Source organism: Pararge aegeria, chromosome 1, assembly GCF_905163445.1.
Source record: "Pararge aegeria chromosome 1, ilParAegt1.1, whole genome shotgun sequence".
NCBI classification, from domain to species: Eukaryota; Metazoa; Arthropoda; class Insecta; order Lepidoptera; family Nymphalidae; genus Pararge; species Pararge aegeria.
In genome coordinates this window covers 21,106,537-21,127,690 of record NC_053180.1, presented here as the reverse complement: position 1 = coordinate 21,127,690, position 21,154 = coordinate 21,106,537, and the positions used below count along the sequence as shown (strand labels likewise).

The 21,154-nt window shown below is 41.9% G+C and overlaps 1 protein-coding gene across 1 annotated transcript; it reads left to right on the top strand.

The window, feature by feature from the left end:
- The first annotated feature begins 1,302 nt into the window (after positions 1-1,302).
- Positions 1,303-21,154, top strand: LOC120625487 (retinal homeobox protein Rx2-like). Its single transcript, XM_039892566.1, has 6 exons — positions 1,303-1,380; positions 11,277-11,408; positions 12,793-12,930; positions 17,510-17,597; positions 20,314-20,437; positions 20,992-21,154. The coding sequence occupies exons 1-6, from the start codon at positions 1,303-1,305 to the stop codon at positions 21,152-21,154; spliced, it is 723 nt and encodes a 240-aa protein (XP_039748500.1).

Here is a 21,154-nt window from a genome sequence, read left to right as displayed (position 1 = left end):
AATATTAGATTTACCGAAATAGATCGGAATTCCACAGGGTGCTATTCGCAAGTTGTGGCAGTCTGTAAGTGGGCCTACAATATTACATTAATATGTTTTTTCATTTTTTGTTAAGTTTTAGAAGAGTTGTTGTAACCTGTTGATTGTCCATTAAATAAATAAATAAATAAATAAGCATAACTGTTAAATTGTAAGATCAGGTTGCAAAAGGCAACCCGGTTTCGCTAGAATTTGCCTGCCATCGGTGAGCGAGACCACAAACATTGACGTTTCCGATATATTCACAAAATGGAGGAATCGTTTCAACTACTACTATTTGGGAAAGCAAATTTAAAAAGCAGGCTTAGCTTATAAGCACTTGTGGTAATGAGCGGGGAACATAGTTCGGAAAAAGGACGGACGTTGGGGTTCTAAGGTGGTGGAATGGCAGCCCCGCACTGGTAATCGCAGCGTTGGTCGACCCCAACGAGGTAGACAGACGCCATTAAGCGCATCGCAGGTAGCCGCTGGATCTAAGCGGCACAGAACCGTGGAATTTGGAACTCCCTACAAAAGACCTATGTCCAGCCTACTGTCCTGGACGTCTGTCGGTTGATTTGGTGATTACAATGATAAGCACTTTTGAAACGTCAAGTCAAATATAAGGCTCGGTAGGCAAGCCAAGAAAGAGAGTCGAACATACAAGATAACGTGTCTATGAAAACAACTACACTTTATATCTGTTACTTTATAAGTAAGTGAAATAAAATCATAGCGGTTTTATTTTAAGAATTAAAATCTCGATGGTGTTTCATAAGTTTGTGAAGTTTGTGTTCCATACGAACGGTCCGGTCCGTGCTGTAGTCCGCACGCGCCGCTCCGCTGCCGAGTGCCGCCGAGTGCCGCCGAGTGCTGCCGAGTGATGCCGAGTGCCGCCGAGTGCCGGCGGGCCAGCGTGTGACCAATCGCGGCGAGGGGCGGGGCGCGCGACGGAGAGACCGCGCGGGAGCGGGACCGCGCGCCGGAGGCTCCGGCGGGAGGCGGCGCTGGGAGACTCGCCGGAGGTTCAGTCAAAGTTTGGCGATAGTTTTGCGAGGCCGCACCGGCGCGCGACCGCTCTTTCGCGCGCGAGTCCATTTGATTCTTCAGGTGTAGAGTCTAAATATTTACCTCGACGTAGTGAAAATATAGTATTGTTTAATTAAATTAAATTCGTCCAAAAGCTATGTGAACAGTACTACCCGGTAGGACCGACGGACGACGCGCACGCGAGCAGCGTGAGCCGGCATGCGCGCGGGCAGCGGCCGCTGAGCAGCAGGCAGCATGGCGAGCAGCGCGCGGCGCGGCGCCGCCTACACCATCGACAGCATCCTGGGACGCCGCCACTCGCCCGGTACGCCGGCGCCCTCGCCGGGTCTCTTTAACATTGCCAGTAGGATTACTCTTTTCCGCTCCCAACAAGCTGTAAGCTATGTCAGAACGGCAATTGATCTTTGGTATATACTAACTAAAGCACAAGGAACGTGCTTCTCGGGCGATGTGATCTGTTACCTTGTTGTGATTTCTTACGTCATTATTTTTCAATCCGATGGTAAGAATGGATTTTCTAAAATTGTTTCCTAGGCATTTCGCACTTGCTTCGCATAACGAACTTTCGAGCACAACTCGTCTAACTAACATTGTTAATATTTGAATTTAAGTAATTAATAGAAATGCTTTTATTATGCGTATTAATTAATTATAAAATTTCTTAACCAATAAACATTCATTAGCTTAAATCAGCTACATAATAGAGAGAATATACAGTTGGAAAAAAACTATGATCGGTCTCTACTATTCAGGAATTATTATCAAAGTAGCTCGATTAATCTCAAACAAGGGTAGCGGTAGCTGGAAGATATTTTTAACACCTACATTTCTCATCCTATTATCTAATTATACCTACTAAAATTATAAAGCCAAAGGTTTGTTTTAGAATTCAAGTAAATGAGAAAACTACTAAACCATTCCGTCCGCTCCACGCTATGCGGGTTTGTAGGCTTTGACCATTGGTAGCACAAGTCGCTTGGAAACAGCAGGAGCGTCAACGTGCTCTCCGAGGCACGGGGGTGCAAACTCTCAACTTTCTAACTCTGTGATAATTTTAAAGCAGAAAAACTTAATACTTCTAATAAAATATATGATCTAGTAGGAGTCTTCGGCCGTGGCCAGTTACCACCCTACCGATAAAGACGTACCGCTAAGTGATTTAGCGTTCCGATACGATGTCGCGGTAAAACTGATTAGGGATAAGAGTTCAATACCACTGCCATTACCGACCGAAGTCGTTTTACAAACGGCAAGTAATCAGCAGCCTTCTTCGCTCCTATGAGGAACCCTCCCCGCCGAACAAAATGGTTGCCCTGAGCTTATTCTTGTGCTATCAGTCGGTGTGCAACTTATATTTACAGAACATTTTTAGTTTTTCATAATTACATCACACATGCGATTCGTAATTATCTGAGAAACACTCTAAATGTTCAAAAGTTAGTTATCAGTCAAACCGAGCAGTTTTTAATAGCACAGTCAATTTTCCTTTACACGGTGTAAAGTCAAATGGTAAAAATGCGCGTACACGTAGCTACATGTCAGCCACACAGAAGGGTCCTCGAGCCGGTCTATGGCGCGGAGCGAGCCGGCGCTACGCAGCCGCGCGCTGCGCTGCAAAAGACATCAATGGGCTCGCCGACGCGAGCTCGCGCACCGGAGCTGTCGGCCTCGCGCTGCCATACCTCACTTATTCATTTCTTTAGTAGCAGTTTCGAAGATCATCAAAAGGACAGGGTGTGCTCAAGGAGCATCTTTGCAGACATAACTGCATTGACCTAAAGTAATATAAATAGGTTAAACAATAGGACTGATAATATAGGTGAGCACCGATCTTGACGTCTCGACCTTGCATCCCGGAGATGGACTTTCTTGTCTTGGCTAAAGCAAAACATTTCTGCAGAAAATAAAACGAAAAGCCTTTTGCCATTTATAGAGGCAGTTTGCATCCTAGAGATAGATCTCCCGGGAAAACAAACGGCGAGATTCAAAAAACCGCGACAGAAGTTGCGACAGAATAGCTTGTAATAATTGTAATTGGTATTAATGTCTTATTTAGTAATACCTACAGTATACATATAAACTGTTAGATGAGCGTTTTATACAAAACATGAAAAACATTGAAAGTAAAAAAATCTCGCTAAAACGAAATAGTGTTCTGTGACCTGGTTTGAATTCGTTAATTTCGTTCGTTCATTTCAGAACTTCATGTTATCCAACCTTGAAAGGAAAAACCTACCTCTAAAGGTTCGGTTTATAATCGTCAAATAGTCTTAACTATACATTGATTTCTAGACAAGTTAAATCTAAAACTAAATTATTAGTATGCATTGTTCCTAAAGTTTAGTGGATTAAAAACTTGAATCCGGCAATAAATTGCAATAAAAACCAGGTCCAGAAGTCCAGTTAAGTAGTCACGTACAAAGATATACAAACACACTCGTTACACTTGTAACAATAATAGCCACTTTCAAATTAATTATGATCCAAAGAATGATTAAAAAAGAGTAGGTAGGTATAAGTATATGCGTTGTGTCAAATAGGTACAAGGTAATGTCTTATGTTTTATTTATTGATTAAATGTATGTTTTATGTATGATTAAAACAATATATAATATAAATATAAAAGCATTTAAAATATATATGTAAAAAGAAATATATAAGCAAAGCACAATATTCGTAAAATGGGGTATTAAGTTTTTGCGTCACGTATATATAAAAAATATAAAGATACCTAGTCGCGTAATTGTTTTGTTAATCTGTAAGCAATACAGCGCTGGATCAATGTTGATGAAATGTACCATCTCGCAGCACACCGGTCCATTTTATTCACACGGGCAATGGAAATTCCATGCGATCAAAGTCGCAGTAGCTCGTTGCTATGTACTCATGTCTAGTTCAGGTTACGATAGTAACAACAGTTCCTCGAAGCCGAAAGCGTTTAAAGTATAGGTAGTTCCTTTTCGCACGCTCGGTACGCGCACCGCCAGTGCGAACAGCCCAAACAGATATTAATATTGGCGACCTGCGCCGAGAACACAGCAGCGGTGGCGGGCAAACTAATAAAGCACCCCCGCGGACCTATTATTTAATATTTACAGCGCGGCGGCCGAGCCGTACTAATGCTTGCACGCTAGAATAATCTATAATAACTTGTTTAAAGAACTACAATGGCTTGTTCGATTAGAGACATTGTTTGGGTCTTATAATGAATAGTGATTTGGAAATATGATGATTATCTCGCATGCCTGCTCACGACTCCGCCGACAGCGGCGGCCCCCGGCGCGCCCTCGCTGATCTTCTTCATTGGAACAAAGCGCGCTCGTTATTTCATATCCTAAGTACACGTTGTTCCCAGTCCTACAGTACCTACTCGTAACGTTAAATTAGTCATTACCCGTTGTTGGTCCACACGTAATTTCCGATTTAGCATTATACGTGATTATCAATAGAAAGTTCTAGTCCACCGCAAGAAGTTGCTTCTTGCAAGCTGGGTACAAATTAAACCGTTTCAAAGCGTGGGCTAACTAACGCTCGGGATGAACAAGTCAAATTCAAAACTTTAATGTAACATTCATTCATTTCAAGTGAGTGCTCAGGCCTACTTCATAAGCACTTCTCAAATGTCAAGTCTGTCTGTTCGTTGTGACTACCATCAAATCAAAGGCATATTCGCCAGTTCAGAAGCCAAGAAAACATCAGTTGTTCTTCGCCAACATCAACATTTTACAATTTGACATTAATTGCTACAAGTGTCGGGACGATAGTAACATATTAAATTAATGATGAAGCGGAGATGACTGGTTGTATAGTGACTTCGTTGTTTTAAATGTTTTTAAACTTATGCATAAATAGTTTCCAGATTACCTTCGGACCTTTACATCGCTACAAAGTATAAAACTCTCCTCGCTCCGCGTCTGTCGCTTTCTGCGCTAACTTCTTCTAAACTGCGCAACGGATTTTGATGCAGTTTTCCCCATCGTTTAGATATTTTGCAAGTCGGCGAGAAATTAATTTACAGAGCTTACGTAGGGTAAACTTTAAGTGTTAAGTACTTTAAAAGATCGTACTATAGAATTCTAGTCCTTCGAAAATCGAAAAGAAAAACCTTAGAAAGATTGTGTATCCGTTACGGTTGATTCAATATACTCATATCTTACATTAAAACTTTAATTAAAAATAGCGTTAAGTAATTGCAACGCTATCTACTCTTATTGAGAATAGTTCTTTATCTAAATAAATATTAAAGCATTCTAGATCATTTGATCTAGACTATGATTACTGTCCTTTACAGTGTGTCGTTCTGTTGAATATTTTAGGAGAAAAGTTTAAAGCAGCCGAAAACATTTTTCACGGATCCGCGCTCGCTCGGTGTGTATTTTGTTCATATTGTGTACCAAAGAGTGAACTGTAAAAATTGTTTTTAAAGAAATTATATAATCTTAGGCAATCAATTCAATCGTTTTGTAGAGAACATTGCCGAAGGTGTGCAGTAGGTATAACCTTCTCCGCACTATCTACGCACGTTTCGCCCCGACACCGTAGCATCCTCAGGAGAAGTTGCCTGTACCATTGTTCAGTACGGCGCAGCCAGCAACGTACGCCTCAGCAGAGGCGACAGCGACTCGGATGTTCTAGTGTAGCGATCCTAATAATTTCGTAATAAGGAAAACAGTACACAGCCTTCGCCAATTCGGCAGATCAAAAGCTGGTAATGGCGGGGGGCGGAGGGCGGAGGCGCCGCCGGCGGCCGCACCAATAATATTGGCGGCGCGCAAACAGACGCGCCTGCCGCAGCACTCGGGGCTTCCACAGAAAACAAATCACCGCGGCCCGCATGCCGCATGCCGCCTGCGACGGACGAGTGTCGCCGCACCGGTTCGCCTGCTTTACTGTTAGTCGTCGCCAGATTCCAACCTTCTAGAGTTTATGGGTTCTCGAACACAAACAGAATTTCGCAAATCAAGTGGGGGGATTGTGTAGGATGATCCAATTGGTCAGCGAACGGTGACTTGCAAACAAAATTAATGAAAATTTATAAGCCAATTTATTAATTTCACCAAATAAAATTTCTATTTAACTTCAACAAAAGTAATCTATTTGAATCTTTATTAGCCTAACGCGCTTTTCACTGATCGTCTTATTAACGATCTGAATCGTAATGCATCTGTGAACTTAAAACACATATAGAATTAGCCATCAGACTACTTGCATGCGTTTTAAGCCATTCAATAAATAACATTTCTCACACAAGCGTTCCTCGGACTGGTCATTTTCAAAATGACTCAATTCAAACATGCAAACATAAAAACCAACAATTTTAGTCTCCAGTTCTATAATATAATACAAATACCTCTACCAATATTGAATCACTAATGCTCCTTTTAAAGAACCGATGACAAGGAAAATAATAATAATTCACTTCAAATCTTCAAACAATATACGTAGAAGGATGTCTCTACCGATCTATTGAAATTGCACCAGATCCGCTTACAAGAATTATATAAAGCACCGCTCGACTCGATACTGAAGATTAAGCGATAGTCGTATTGACAAGTCTGCGACATTTCGGGCCCCTGTCGGCCTCACGCCACCGTGATAGGGCTCTCTGAGACGAGACACGTCAAGTGGCAATTTGACAGGATTACATCCACTGCGACAACATGCGAAACATTCTAATAACATTATTTTTATCACAAACAGCAAGAGCGTTCAAGATTATTTTTTTGTGAACGCAAAAAAATGCGCTTCCTAATGATATGTTGGAGCAGAGGAAGTATGTATTTATTTAGAAAATACTGTACAAAGAAACATTTAATCCCAAAAATTTAATACTGTCCTAATAACACGGCTCAGTCTTAGTAATTTTATAATATAACTGTCAGTTCCGGGCAACTGCTTACAACTTTGAGAAGCATTTTTTTTCCGTACACATATTTATATCTCTTATCCTGCACAAGGTACCACACCCTCCGCATCCCATCGCTCATAATGCTACCGAATGGAATGACATACCTACATGGCACACTAGTATCCAACTTTACTACTAGAAGTTCCTGGCAGCAAATAACTGAGTTTACTTTCAAAATCTATTCGAACAGCTGTTCCCGGTGTTACTTTATATCTGCCGTCATCAAGCGGACTAGTAAATGACCGTAATAACAAAGCAGATACATTTTAAGAATAGATAACCAAAATCTCGTGATTAGCACGTAGAGATCATTTAGAGCGACAAGATACTGTGGCTTGTCTGAGGACGGGGTGTCTCTGCCAACAACAGGGTTGTACTCGGGGTTTCAACAAATGATGGCCGACAGAAACTAAACAAATACCTACTACTACCAAAAAGTAAACAGAGCTCTGGCGTTGCTCTTGCAATATTCTCGGAAAAAAATAAAAATAAACAGCAACAATGTCAGTTAATCAATGTCGAAAATATCAATTTTCGCACTGTAACTGTTGATTAAGAATTTACACTTTTTTGAACTTGTCCTGTTCAAAAAAGTGAAAATTCAAATCAAAATTAAGCTCCTAAATATATAAGCGATGGTTCATTCGATTCGATTCGAGCGCCGTCTCAAACAATGTATCGGAAGTGTAAATTAGCCCCTAAACAATTACAATAGGTATTCCGAATTAAGATGAAAAAAGATGTATTTCGTTTACGTTAAATACTCAAAAATTATTTATATTTAAGGGATTTTAAAAAATATCCTTAAAGAGGAGGAAATTTACAGTATAAAAGTCCCGCTGATGGTTTCCTTTACCGTTGAAGCAAGTGATATTTTAATAACTAAAAACGCACATAACTTAGAAAAGTGAGAAGTGCGTGCTGGGATTGGAAATCGGCCCCCTGAAAGTGAAGTCGAACTCCTACCAAAAGCGCTATCACCGCTGTTTTTTAACAACTTAAAGAGGAACAATTCCGTCATACATACTAAATGCTTCCGTCGTTCGTTTCCGGCGTAACGATAACTGTTACACGCATCGCACGTGCTAAAAATAGTGGATGGGAACCAGGGTATTAACTTCAAGACTAGCAATGTTCAGGATGGCATTGATCTTTCATTATTCAATAGTAACATGAATGTTATTCTCCCTTCGTTACATAAAATTAAAGTATAAATTGTATAAATGAGATCATTAAAGCCCACCAACCTGCATTAGATCTGTGAGAGTGTTGTGGGTACCTACTGTATAACCGTTTATCCCCAGGTAGTAAAATAAAACAACTGGACCGACTCTATTACTGTATATTAAGCTTCTCTTTGATTAATATTACTTGTTACCTTGAAATAACTCTACTACCAGTTCGGAATGCTGTCTTCAGCAAGAAACTCTAGCGTCGCTCCTTTATTCAATCAATTAAAACAAGAATTATAAACACAATTACAGCATTGTCATACGTTATAACGTTAGGCCCTTTGATATAAGACGGATAAGACAGGTCAAACATAACTACTAATATCACATATAACACCAGGACTTTTGGAACAAGTTGTTTGTATAGAGCAACCTCTGCTACTATTACTGTCTGTATAACATAATGCTAGGGCTTTATATATAAATCCTAAATAACCCAAAGGATATTAGAGATATCTTATCTTATGCAACATCAGGTACCAAAATAGTACTTTTCTTTCCCACCAATCGATCTTATCCAACTAGATACACATTTCTTTGAGAATCTAATAAAGGCCTTTATTCTATTTCTAAAGCACTATGAATCCATTGATAAAAGTAATACACAAAATACTCGTATATACTAATAATTAAATAACACAATTAAATAAATAGGAATGCATTTTTTCACATATAAATAAAATAAACTTAATCATAATAGTATCTATACTTATAATAAAACTGTAACTGGAAAATTTCTGTACATTTATGTATTTTGAAAATTTTGATCGGGGGATGCTTTATAATCGATACTGAGTCCAAAACAGATCCAAGACAGTCTGTCCGAGCATCACGTGAAAAGTACTGAACGGATTTAAATTAAATTTGGTAAAGTGGTAGCTGGTATTCCGGGTCAAAATATAGGATACTTTTTATCCCGATAAACAATAACTTTCCTCCGGGAAACGGGACGAAAATTTTTACCAATTTTACTTCATAGCTCCGTTAGATTTGAACCGATTTTAATAATTCTTTTTTTATTTAAAAGTGTATACTATCAATTATGTATCGTCTATTTTAATGAAGATCTGATAAATATTGTCGGAGATAAAGGGCATAACTCTTCACAGATACCAGCAAGTTGCAAGGCATATACACGTACAACGATCGAATGCATGTGTACCATCTTACTTATATTATAAATGCGAAAGTTTGTGAGGATGGATGTATGGATGGATAAATGTACGTATGGATGGATGGTTTTCTGTAAATTGGCTGAAATATAACGATGTTTTCTAAAGATGTCATACCGACTTAGAGTTTTACTGGCGTACATCGCGAAAATGGTAGATGATACATTAAAGCAATGCACTACATCATTGAGACTATATGTCTAAAATATAATTGGAAATCTACCGACGAAAACCATTATCTAGAATTTTTAAACATTCTATTGTAGGAATTAAATTTTCATTTAAGTTCTCCATTTCGAAATTGTCTCGAGTTGTAAAGTATGTATGTAAGAAAGACTCTACGAAGCGAAAATTTTTTATAACTATTATTTAAAAATTTTTTTTACTTACAATTAAGACGGAAGTTCGAGAAAATTTTGTTCGTTAACAATTGTTTAACTTAGTGAAAAATTAACTTTAAGTAAAATTTCCAACGGGAATAAATTATTTATAGTGTTCAGAACACACCATAGTTACTTCTGTACCTGTCAGTTAGCTTTACATCAGTGAACGTCCATTCTGTATACCTACACCTACGACGCAATCGGCATCCCTCACTTAATCGACTAAGGATACCGACATCTGTGTTGGAAGATCTTACTGTATCGAACGATGTTTCAACTCTCAATACGCCACCCTTCGGATTTCACTGCGGCGTTTCACCGTCGTCTCAATGAGAGCGGATCCGATGAACGTTTAAAAGATTTCTAGTTTATTTAATAACAATAACATAATTCAAATGAATGTTGTTGTGCGACATGATAATAGTGCAAAGTTCATCCGCTGCGCGTACTCGCGTAATCCGCGCTTTGTGCGCCAACAACAGTTACGGCGCAGCTTAACAACAATACAATTACTATAAATAAACAGTGCGACTAATGTCGACTGACGTTAAGTGCTTTACAAAGAGCGTATTTTGTTAGCCGCTCGGTACCGGCCGACCCGGGGCCGCTCTGGCACAGGTAGGACCGCAGAGGACTCTATGCGCAACGGCGTTGGGGCGACAATGCCGCGCCCGGTGTTGTAATTAGCGAGTTTAAAAGGCGAAGGGTGGTAATTCGGTATTATCGAGGGCTGGTTTGCACCGGATTAAGAGATCGATGTCACGCGAGTGCATCGCAGCCTCGCTGGGAACGCATCGTGACTGCACACACACACACACACACGCGCAGCGCATCGCAACCGTTCACACACATACAGCCACTCCATTCAATGCAAATTGGTGTTTGATCAAGCGATGTTAATGTTTTTTCACGACATGACAATTGTAATTTAACTTATTATGTCATGTGAACCGACATTACTCCGCGATTGAATTTGATCTTCAATTTGAAAGCGCGTTATAGATAAGCTTGCCCTATGTATGCTATGTTGTGTGATACAGTCTACGTGATTTAGGGATTATGACCGGTTCCTAAGATAATTTTGTATTAATGGTGTTCCACAAGGAAGCATACTAGGTCCGTTGCTCTTTGTGTTGTACTTATACGGCATACCAAGTTTTATATTCTACAGTTGCAAAATGCATTCTGGCGATTTCACTATTACAAAAAACTGCATTTACAAAATTAATGTTTGAATTTAAATTATTTTAATGAAAATTGATTAAATATTAACAAAACTATGTTAATCCAATTTGATTTCATACAGGTACATAACATTTTCTAGCACGGAGAGCTCACAGAATTACACTTCAGATCTTTCAAAATGAAACGAAGCATATCTCTGGGATAAAATTTTAAATTAAAATACTTTTGGGAGGGGAGTTTACGTGTACAAGTAATAAACTAGCTTTACCACGAGGAACAATTAGTTAATTGTATTTTTGTTTCAGATAATTTGGCTCGCTGCGTGGAGATGAAGAGCGAAGGGGTTCACTCCGACTCCGAACACGAAGTGGAGCCCGAGCACGAGCACGAGCCGAGCGCCGAGCCCGAGCGCGCTGAGCACGACGCACTGGACGCCATGGACGCGGGCCGGCCGCGCAAGGTAGCTTGCTGAAGTTAATACCTTTGGAAAGAGGGTGCTATGCCGATTTGCTGGTACAATATTCATGAGTATGAATGGATTTAGTTCCTAAACGGATTCCGGGCTTCCATTCTTGTAGAAAAATACCTATACCTACTTAGTTTTCCTAAAAAAAAAACTCTCCGATCAAATAAGTCATGGATAACTAGGATAACAGGAAAGAGGTTCACACAAGCGTTCATTAACTCACGCACATCTACGTGTTAATGTGATGGCATGTAAAGTTACAGTAAAGGGTTGACAAATTTTACTTTTATATGAGAACTGAAATTTGACGTAACTTGGAAGCATTATAATTTCTTTGAATCGAAAAAGAGATGCGTATTTCTTTTTATTTGTCAAATTAATTAATTATTAATTATTTGTCCTAGTACCCTCTTTCCAAATGACTTTGCACAAACTACGTCGGTGCTACAAATAGCCGTTTATGTTCTTTTGTTTTATACATATGTAGTTATGCGAAAGTTAAATTTGTCTATTGCGCACTGACGGGCGACATGACATTTTACACATCAATACTTGGTTATTGAAATATATAATATAGTAGATATGCCTACTGTGAGAAAGCATTAGCGAAATTTGTTGTGTGAAAGAAATACAGATCAACTTTATAGTGATATTTAAATACCTATACTTTAATACCAATATTCATCAAAATCCGTTATTTAAGCATGAAGAGATTTCAAAAGAATCGTGTTTTTGATCTTCTGCATAGGAAACGTGCCTTTTGGAGACTAGAAGTAGAATAATGTCACTTTAATACTCCTTAACTATCGCCATGCAAATAAAAATCTTTTCTTTTCTAAAGAAGAGAGAACAAAACAAATACTAAAGTACTATCGCATTCATATTAACATAGTTGTGTTTTTATTTGTCCCTTTTAGGCTTCAGGACAGGCGAATATAATTGATCATACAGCCTTTTCGGTCGTATAATATTTATTTTAAACTATCCAATAATTGCCAGCAAACGGGTAGTGTTGTAATATTTGGCGGGAAACGTGTCATACTTTTTTTAAGCCCTGAATTCCTGTAATAGCTTGGGAAGAAGCTTGGCAACAGAACTATTTCTTTTAATATGTGGCAAGCTAAGTTCAAGCACAAATAATACCAAAAAGGTGTTTATGTGCCTATGTCCTCGGCCTATATTTTATTCATACGTCTAGTAGATAATATATTTAAAAAAATAGATGACTAAAATATAGGCTGTATGATCAATGGTCTCTGCCTGTCCTGAAGGGGATAATCAAAGAGTAACACATAAAAGACTAGCATAAGCAGTAGCTCGCGGCCTATGCTGCCCTGGTAGCGCCCTGCTAACCGCGGCGTGTTGTGTCGTCAAGCAGGTGCGCCGCAGCCGCACCACGTTCACCACGTACCAGCTGCACGAGCTGGAGCGCGCCTTCGACAAGACGCAGTACCCCGACGTGTTCACGCGCGAGGAGTTGGCCATGCGGCTGGACCTCAGCGAGGCCCGAGTGCAGGTAGTGTTGTCCGCGCCACACGAATCCACCGCGCTGCTTGCTGGGCTCGATTTTGTCACAAGTTAGTGATACTCACCAGGATAGACGTCACTCCGAAAGTCAGAGGTGCACGCCGGGGATCGAACTCGGTCTCCGCAAAAGGAATACTCGCCTTACCGCTTATTTATTTCAAGAACTTAGTCATAAATATAAGCACTTATGAAACGTCAAGTCTGTCTGTTGATAGTGGTTCTACCACTGGTTGGGAAGGCAGACTCTACCGAGAGGCTCTAGCATAATAATTTTGAAAGAGGAACCTTGTTATTGAGAACGTTTAAGCACACTGTTTAAACGTTAGCATTGGTAGATCCAAAATAACCTTGGGAGTCCAGTCATAAAACATTGATTCAACCCCATAAATTACTTCTGTACCTTTCGAAGACGATATTCATTCGTCACTAATTTATGACCATGATCTTCTCATAAATTAGTCTGGTCTCTTATCGAATATGTCAACTAATAGACTGACGAGGTCGGAGGTAGATCGCATAAACACACTCAGTATGAATAATCACAATGGGTATTCGCATGACAGTTAAGTTCAATTAAAACGATAGGTAGTAGGTACTGTAGCCCCAAGACTAAAAAGCAACTAGAAGCGCACACATTGTACATTTGTATTCTTACTAATTACATTTTTAATACCGTTACTGATTAAACCAAAATTAGGTTGCCTCTAACGAGTAACGATATAATGAACTTCGCGATGAATTCCGCGGTCTGTTTGAGCGACGTTATTAAACTTTATGTCAACTCATTACACGAGATCTAATGGGAAACTAATGGGAATGACATCGATTATTCAATAATATAATTGGAGACTGGTTATAATAGTTCAATTTAATTACAGTCATTTATTATACTCATAAATTACAAGTTTCGAATTTGCTGTACGTGTGACAATGTTGGATAATTGGTTATGCTTCTTGATAGCGCCGGTATCCGGCTATTATAGCGGATGCCGATAACCGTAGAGTCGGCGGAGAGATTAGCGCCACCTCAAACCTCAGCGCCCACCGCCGCGCCATCGTCATTAGCATTAGCGCCTTTGTCCGCGGCCACCGCGCGCACACCGCCGCCCGCGCGGTGGCAGGAGCGCAAAGATAACTCGAGTCATTGCTTTCACACTGATCGTGTCATTCAAGAATTTATAAATTTCACTGTGCAGTTTGATTCGGCTGTTACGGATTTGTAACGGTCGCGTTTGTTCTGTTTTTAAAACATCCCATTATGGTATTGCGTAATAACATCTTTCGGGAAGTACTCTCCTCTCTACAAAAGTAGATAATGATGAGTACTCAAATCATGTAATATATCATTTTGCTAGTTTGGATTACAATATTGTATTTTCTTAAGAATCTGGATAGTTTTGTTTTATTGGACAGAATTAGAATTTTTCCGGTTGAACATAACATTATAGTGTTACTTTATGCAACGCGGGTCGAAAATTACTTATGAAGGTGTAAAATCAACCCCTGCGATGTTTGCAGAAGTGTTTGCAGACAATATTACGATGCAAGTCGCAGTAAATTGCGCTGAACCATTACGAACTCGAACCGAGCCCTTCACGTTTGTCTTTCCATGAAGTTCCTTCAAACATCGAAGTCAGAGAATAGCGTGCACATGTATCGCTACAATATCCCATAGCGGCGGGCCGCAGCGCGCGGCCGCTCGGCACAATGGCCGCTAATTCCGCGTCATTACACCCTCGCGCTAATGTCTCGTGTTTTGTGCTAATTGTGCGTCGCCACTCGCCACCCTCGCCTCGCCTCGCCTGCAACTTCGCCGCACTAATTGGTGAAGTCTTCAGCGCTGCTACAACATGCATTTACAGCTCGTTCTCGAATAATAAGCTGGTTAACAATTGGCCTGCCTGTCCGTGAGTTTAATAAACAGTATGCTATTAAGTACACCTTCGCATGCCAGTAAACCAATGGAGTTCACAATGCAGTTAGGTACACCCAACTAATCGTTCCAATTTTCTGTGTGGCTTCGCTCGGACGAATGTGTAGCCGTGTCGCAGGCATGAGCTTCTATGACATCGTCAGTTTTGTGTTATAAAACATCAGTATCCAAATAGTTGCAGTAATTTGGTAGTGTATTTTGTTTCACAATGTGCCGAAGTGGTCCGGTTTGCTCGTCGAACATTGCGCGTTATCGGGTCGGGCGAGCCGTCGGTCGGTCGGGTGCCGGGCCGGGTCGGGCCGGCTGCGGCTAACAATGGTTTAATTAAGCACGGTTTGAGCGCGAGAGCTCTCGAGCTGCAGTTAAAGTGAGCGCCGCTGCAATTTGGTAATTACGGCGCGAGGGCGCGGGCGGCGCGAAGGGCGGGCGGGGGTAATCTCGCGGCCTCGAGAGCAGTCGGCATCGCACAGACAATAAAACACTTTAATATTTCGCAGGGCTGCGCGCTGCTAATGAGGAATTCATTTCGGTCATTAGAAGCTCTCGCAGGCAGTAGCGTTTCTTTAATTGCAACTCGTTAAGGCAACGGCTAAGATTGGCCCTCGGGCCGTCTCGCCTCGTCTCGTGAAAGAAATATTGAAGTAGAACATTTAATAGCTTCGCTTATAGCGAGTTGAAGTTCACAGTTACAGCTGCTGTGCCGCCCTCGTCTTTCCTAACTCGATGCTTTTGTTCTGCAGTTGGTAGCGGTATTTAAAAATATTTTTAATGCCAGGGACTGTCATCCCCTGCAGTGGCAGTGCTGCCATCCGGTCCTTGTGACGGTGTTCTGTGCGGCCGTGTGTGGGCTGCCGGCGAAGGCACCCAGGTCGGCGGCCGCAGCCCTGCGGCGCGCGGAGGGCTCGCTTCTTAAATCGCACTCGAGCCGCGTCAATTGCTTTCAATCCTCTCGTAGGCCGACGAACGCCCTTCGCTGCGCCCCGCCCGCGCGATATTAGACTCTACAACAAGCGTAGTAGAGCCGAAGCGAAGCCGAGATGCAGATGTGAATTCGAGAATGCAATTGAGCAGCAATAAAGAAGTGCGCGGCGGCACTCGAGCCGCACAATAGTTTAATTTAAGTTCAAGTCGACTGTAATTTAATTGAACGGCTTCGTTGGTGGAAACTTGGTGGATTGTTGCGCCTCAGCGAAGTGGCTGGCGGGGCGCTCGAGAGACACTTCCATTAAAGGCGTACAATGGCTGCTTGTTGTGGCGCTGCTGCTCGCACAGAGCGCAGAGCGAGAGCGTTAAGATATACAGCGAGCACAAGATGGTGGCTCCGCCCGCAGAACGAAAGCTTCGAGTAAGTTATTATTTAAGCAAATAAAACCCTCGGAGTCTTTTAGTACTAATTTTCCATAAACATACGTATACTACATTATCACATGCATTAATTACTACGTAGTGCAACAAGTGATCAATAATTTTGAACATTATTAAGGTTCTATTGACAAAGATTAGACCTCCACTATTACAGATTTTGACAGGCATTGACACTGACACTGTAAATTAGCTTAATAAACAAATTTTAATCCAAAAATGTGTGTGTCAAATACGTGGCGCTTAATGTTTTTTTTTTAATTGATTTAATGTATTTATTATCTAAAGGTAAAAACAATATTAGTATTCTGCACTCCTCCTCTATGTAAAGTTTAAGTGTGGGAAGTGTCACACTCCTCCGTCCTCGCAATTTTCCTAAAAAGGGGTTCAAAGTTTTTGCTGTACAAATTAATAAAAATATAGATATTGCGGGTAGGCTACAATTGATGACATTCTTACTTGATGTCTTAATAAAAAGGCTCCGCTTTTGCGGTCTTCCTTTCGTTGAAATTCACCTTTTAATTCGGTGGTAAAGTCACTAGCCAGAATTGATGTTTCAAAAGTGCGTGTAAAGTAGGTTAAACTATGAATTTTTGGAAATTTTAAAATAAACTTTTACTCTCTTAAAGGATAATCATGTTTAATGTTATAGGTATCCCAATGAATGTGCCTTTGAATCATTTGAAAGAATTAAAACTGGCTAAGTAAGGGTCGAGCTCTATCAGGGACTACGTATTTCTATTCGTAAAAAGCATTTCTATGGTTTGGACTCAATCGAGCGTCTCACAGTAATTGTTACGTTTAAGTTCAGTCAATTTCACCCGCGCGTCCCCCGCGCCGCCCGCCGCAGCGAATGGACTCATTTGGAAATTATGAAATTATAGCATTTTTGCCTTTCGCCGGCTACAATGTCTTTTTATTAGCGCAATGCGGCTCGACTAGCTCAATTTGTTTCTATTCTCCCGCCGCCGTCATGCAAATGTGGATTCAAACGGAAAGCGGCAGAGTTGGAATTCCATTGTGTTGAAACGCGCGCGAAAACCACGTATGCGTAATTGCTTTTCATTACGACCCCATTGTACTGGAGAGCACAAATTGGCGACAATTACGCGATAAAAAACATGCCAAGTGGGCGCCGAGAATTGCGCGTGCTCGCCGTGACACGTGCTCGGCGTGCCGCGTGCTCGGCGTGCCGCGTTCTCGGCGAGCCGCGCTCTGCGCTGCCGCCCGCAGGCAGTGCGCGCTGAGCGCCAGTAACGGTCCGTGTCCGCAGGTGTGGTTCCAGAACCGGCGCGCCAAGTGGCGCAAGCGGGAGAAGGCGCTGGGCCGCGAGCACGCGCCCTTCCTGCACCACGAGCACGGTGAGCGAGCCTCGCACACTGCGACAAAACAACATTACACATGCACAATATCCCGTTCCTCACAGCCTTTTAGCATTATGAGATCCTTTTTGTCAGAGCTCGTCCAGGGTAGTAGGTACTACCGCCGGGCTCATTTCTGCCACTGAGCGGTTTTGTCGCGTTGCTGCATTTCGCTCGGAAAGGTGCAGTAACAGGCACAAGAGGCTTCCACCGACGCGTCAGGTGTGTGGACACGGGGCGGCACTCTGTATGGCGTGTTCTTAGCGTGCCCTGCGAAGTGTTGCCGGCGCGCCAACTATTTGGCACGCCATCTATTTTGCACGCCAATTAGAACTATCAAAAAAACGTCTACAACCTTGCGAAACTCAGAATATCATCAAAGTTAGAAACCAGCCCGAGACATGCAAACTCGGTGGAATAGTTACGCGAAATATTCTGACGTCATGCCATTTAATAAGGCCGTTTATTAATAAGGCCCAGTCTAGTTTTCTTGTTAAGTCAAGTCTCGATGAACTCATAGCAATCAAAGGAACTGATGAATCTCTAAACTTATTATTAGTGGTACTCGGATGTTCGTATGTAATAGATAAACTCAATATTTAATGAATTGCAGTTTAAACTAATCTTTTACCTAAAGGTAAAAACAATATCACAGTAAATATCGGGAAAAATATCATACGTGCATCTTCAAGCTAGTTTAAGTGTTTCATGCGTAGATGTGCGACAAACCGGGAAACGCGCTCCTCGTGAACACTGACGCCGCTATGTTGTTTGTTTAAATCGTAGATATCGAATATAAAGTATTGAGGTGGCGACTGTTTATACAAATAACCAGAACTAATAATTATTATCGCATTATCGCCCAATTTGGTTTATATTCAATATCTATTGATGATCTGCGCTCGCTCCCCTCGTCGCCGCGGGAGCAGGTTTAATGTCACCAAACTGTTGTTATCGCATTGGGGTTATTATACCTAATTACAGCGAGGGCCGCGTGATGTTTCCGATTTAAACGCTGCCTTTAGCTACAGAGAAAGATATGAACGATAGAGGCGTCATTATCGCCCGCTTCTACTTCTGTTAGTAGTTTTTCTAACGTCGTTAGTTAATTGAACACCAATTCATATTGAGTCGGCGCTTCTTCGACACAATGAACTATGTCGTAGATCTCTGGGGCCCGAAACGTTAGGCTTTGATTTCCAAGCGTAATTAGTGTTGCAATCGTTGTGTTACCAGCCGTTGTTACGTCTTGGCCATATTCAGTCCCTCGCTGAGCAGCCCCACAACCACATTATGAGGTCCCGGTGCTGAGGCTAGTCTTAACGACCGTAACGTACGAGAGATTTAGGGTATAGGATTATTAAATCAGACAAGCATGTCTCAGCTTATTGGCAAGAAGTACACGTGTGAGTAGAGTTATTGTCGCGTAGAAGCCGGACAGAGCATCCCGTGCCCTGCCTGCTCCACCCTGCCGCTGCTATGTTACCGCTCCTGTCTCAAACTGCATCATCCCATCGAGCGGGACCGTAGACACACTGCAGGGACTTTTAGACAAAATGTAAAAGCCTATGATTACCGGCGGGCGGCGGAGTATCGCGGGCTCGTCGTGTCCGGTTGGTAATGACTACAATTTCCTGATCACTATCTGGCCGTGCACGCGCAATCAATATACGATTAGAAAATTTACAAAACAGTATTCTATAAATACTATAAGCTTGGATCATTTGCGGATACATTCAAAACTATTATCGAAACAGGAATGTTTTACTTGGTTTTCGAAAACTTTTATTAACGAATATGCCTTCCTGTATTGTTATAAAACTAGCCTCTGTCTGCGGCTGCGTCGAATCTGGTTTCCCGGAACTAGAACTGGTAACTTCTACGGGCTCCATAGCAACAAACATCCCATACGGCTGAGCTCAGTACGCTACTAATATAGCTATAGTGACTTTCTAGTTCACCCCATACAGAAGTTAGGAGTAGAAACTTTCTAACACGAGAGAAAAAAAATAACGAAGTTCATTATACATATGACATATAAAATCGTAAAAACCTTATGGAGCGAGTTATCAAAGGGTGACTCTTAATGTAGGAAGTCTAATTCTTTATAATATATTGAAAGCTTTCTTTGAATACCTCACCAACTGTTTAAAGTTGAATGGCGTTTAGTTTGTGATTTGATAACTAACTGGACCAGGAATAGAACCCAACTAAATGAATATAATTCTTAGAGTGGCTCAAAGTACCTGGATAATCTTAGTTGTTATGTTACAGTGTATATTTCAAAGCGATACAAAGATTATTTATAAGAACAAGCCGAACACATCCCGCTTTGATATGCTGTTTCACAATAATTGTCGGATAATCCGAATATCCCCTGCTTCTCATTCAAATGTACATTTCAAAATATGTTTTTAGCGATCTGGTTCATATTTAGATATTCTATTCTATTAAAGTGTACGAAGCTTGCAATGTCTTTAACAGGCGCAGAGCTTACTTTGTAAAACATATTAGTCGCGCTTCTTTTTTATTTCTGAATGGTTTGAGTAAATATTATTTAACCCAACAACTACTATATTTACGGTTTATAGTACATCATTATAGTTTTCCATCGGTTTGAGGAACCCTCGGTGCGCGAGTGCGACTTGTCCAGTATTACTGTTCAGTAGTTCATATTTAGTGCTTAGTAATGTTCTCAAGTGCTGTGCGCGCGCAGGTGTGGGCGAGTGGCCGCCCGGCGTGGGCGTGGGCGTGGGCGCGGGCGAGTGGTGGCTGGGCCTGGGCGCGCCGCTGTGGCACGAGGCGCAGCCGGCGGCCGCCTTCCGCGCGTTGCTGCACAGGTAAGCGAGGGCCGATCCGCCGCGATCAGCGTCCTTAACGGCGTCTGAGTTTGCGTCCGGCGACCGATCACAAGCCTTGCGCAAACGCACTGTTTATCGGTCTTTCGCTGGGCGCAATATAGCGTGCTGCTACGGACGCAGGGTTGAACTTTGCCATAATTTTACCGTTACTGCTGAGTCTTGTATTTGTACGAGTAACATAAGTTGTATTCCTATGTTACTATCGTACTAAATTAACGTACAAATGAAGTACCTACCTACCAGTCTTATAATATAATTATATCATAAGATAGGTACTATATTTTTTTGATGCTAGTGATTCTTCAGTCTATGCAGTTATTGTACGGATCAATGTTTGTACAGGTACACTACAGACTTAATTTGTTACAAGTATACCAACTGAGACTACTTTTAACGTCGGTGATTGCGTTCAATCCTACTGGGTCCATTCCGTCGTCGCGGCTGTGCTGATATCTGTGCAGTAAAACCAATGACAAGGCTGTATTGCGGACGAGCCGTCGCAGCAGCAGGCCGCTGACGCGAGTGTTGCGCAGGTACGTGCTGGCGCTGCCGCCGGGCGCGCCGTCGCCCGCCGCGCGCTCGCCGTCGCCGCCGCGCCGCTCGCCGCGCCGCTCGCCGCCGCGCGCCGCGCCGCCGCCGCCGCACGCCGAGTCGCTGCGCCTGCTGCACGACCGCTACAGTCGCGTGCACACGTAG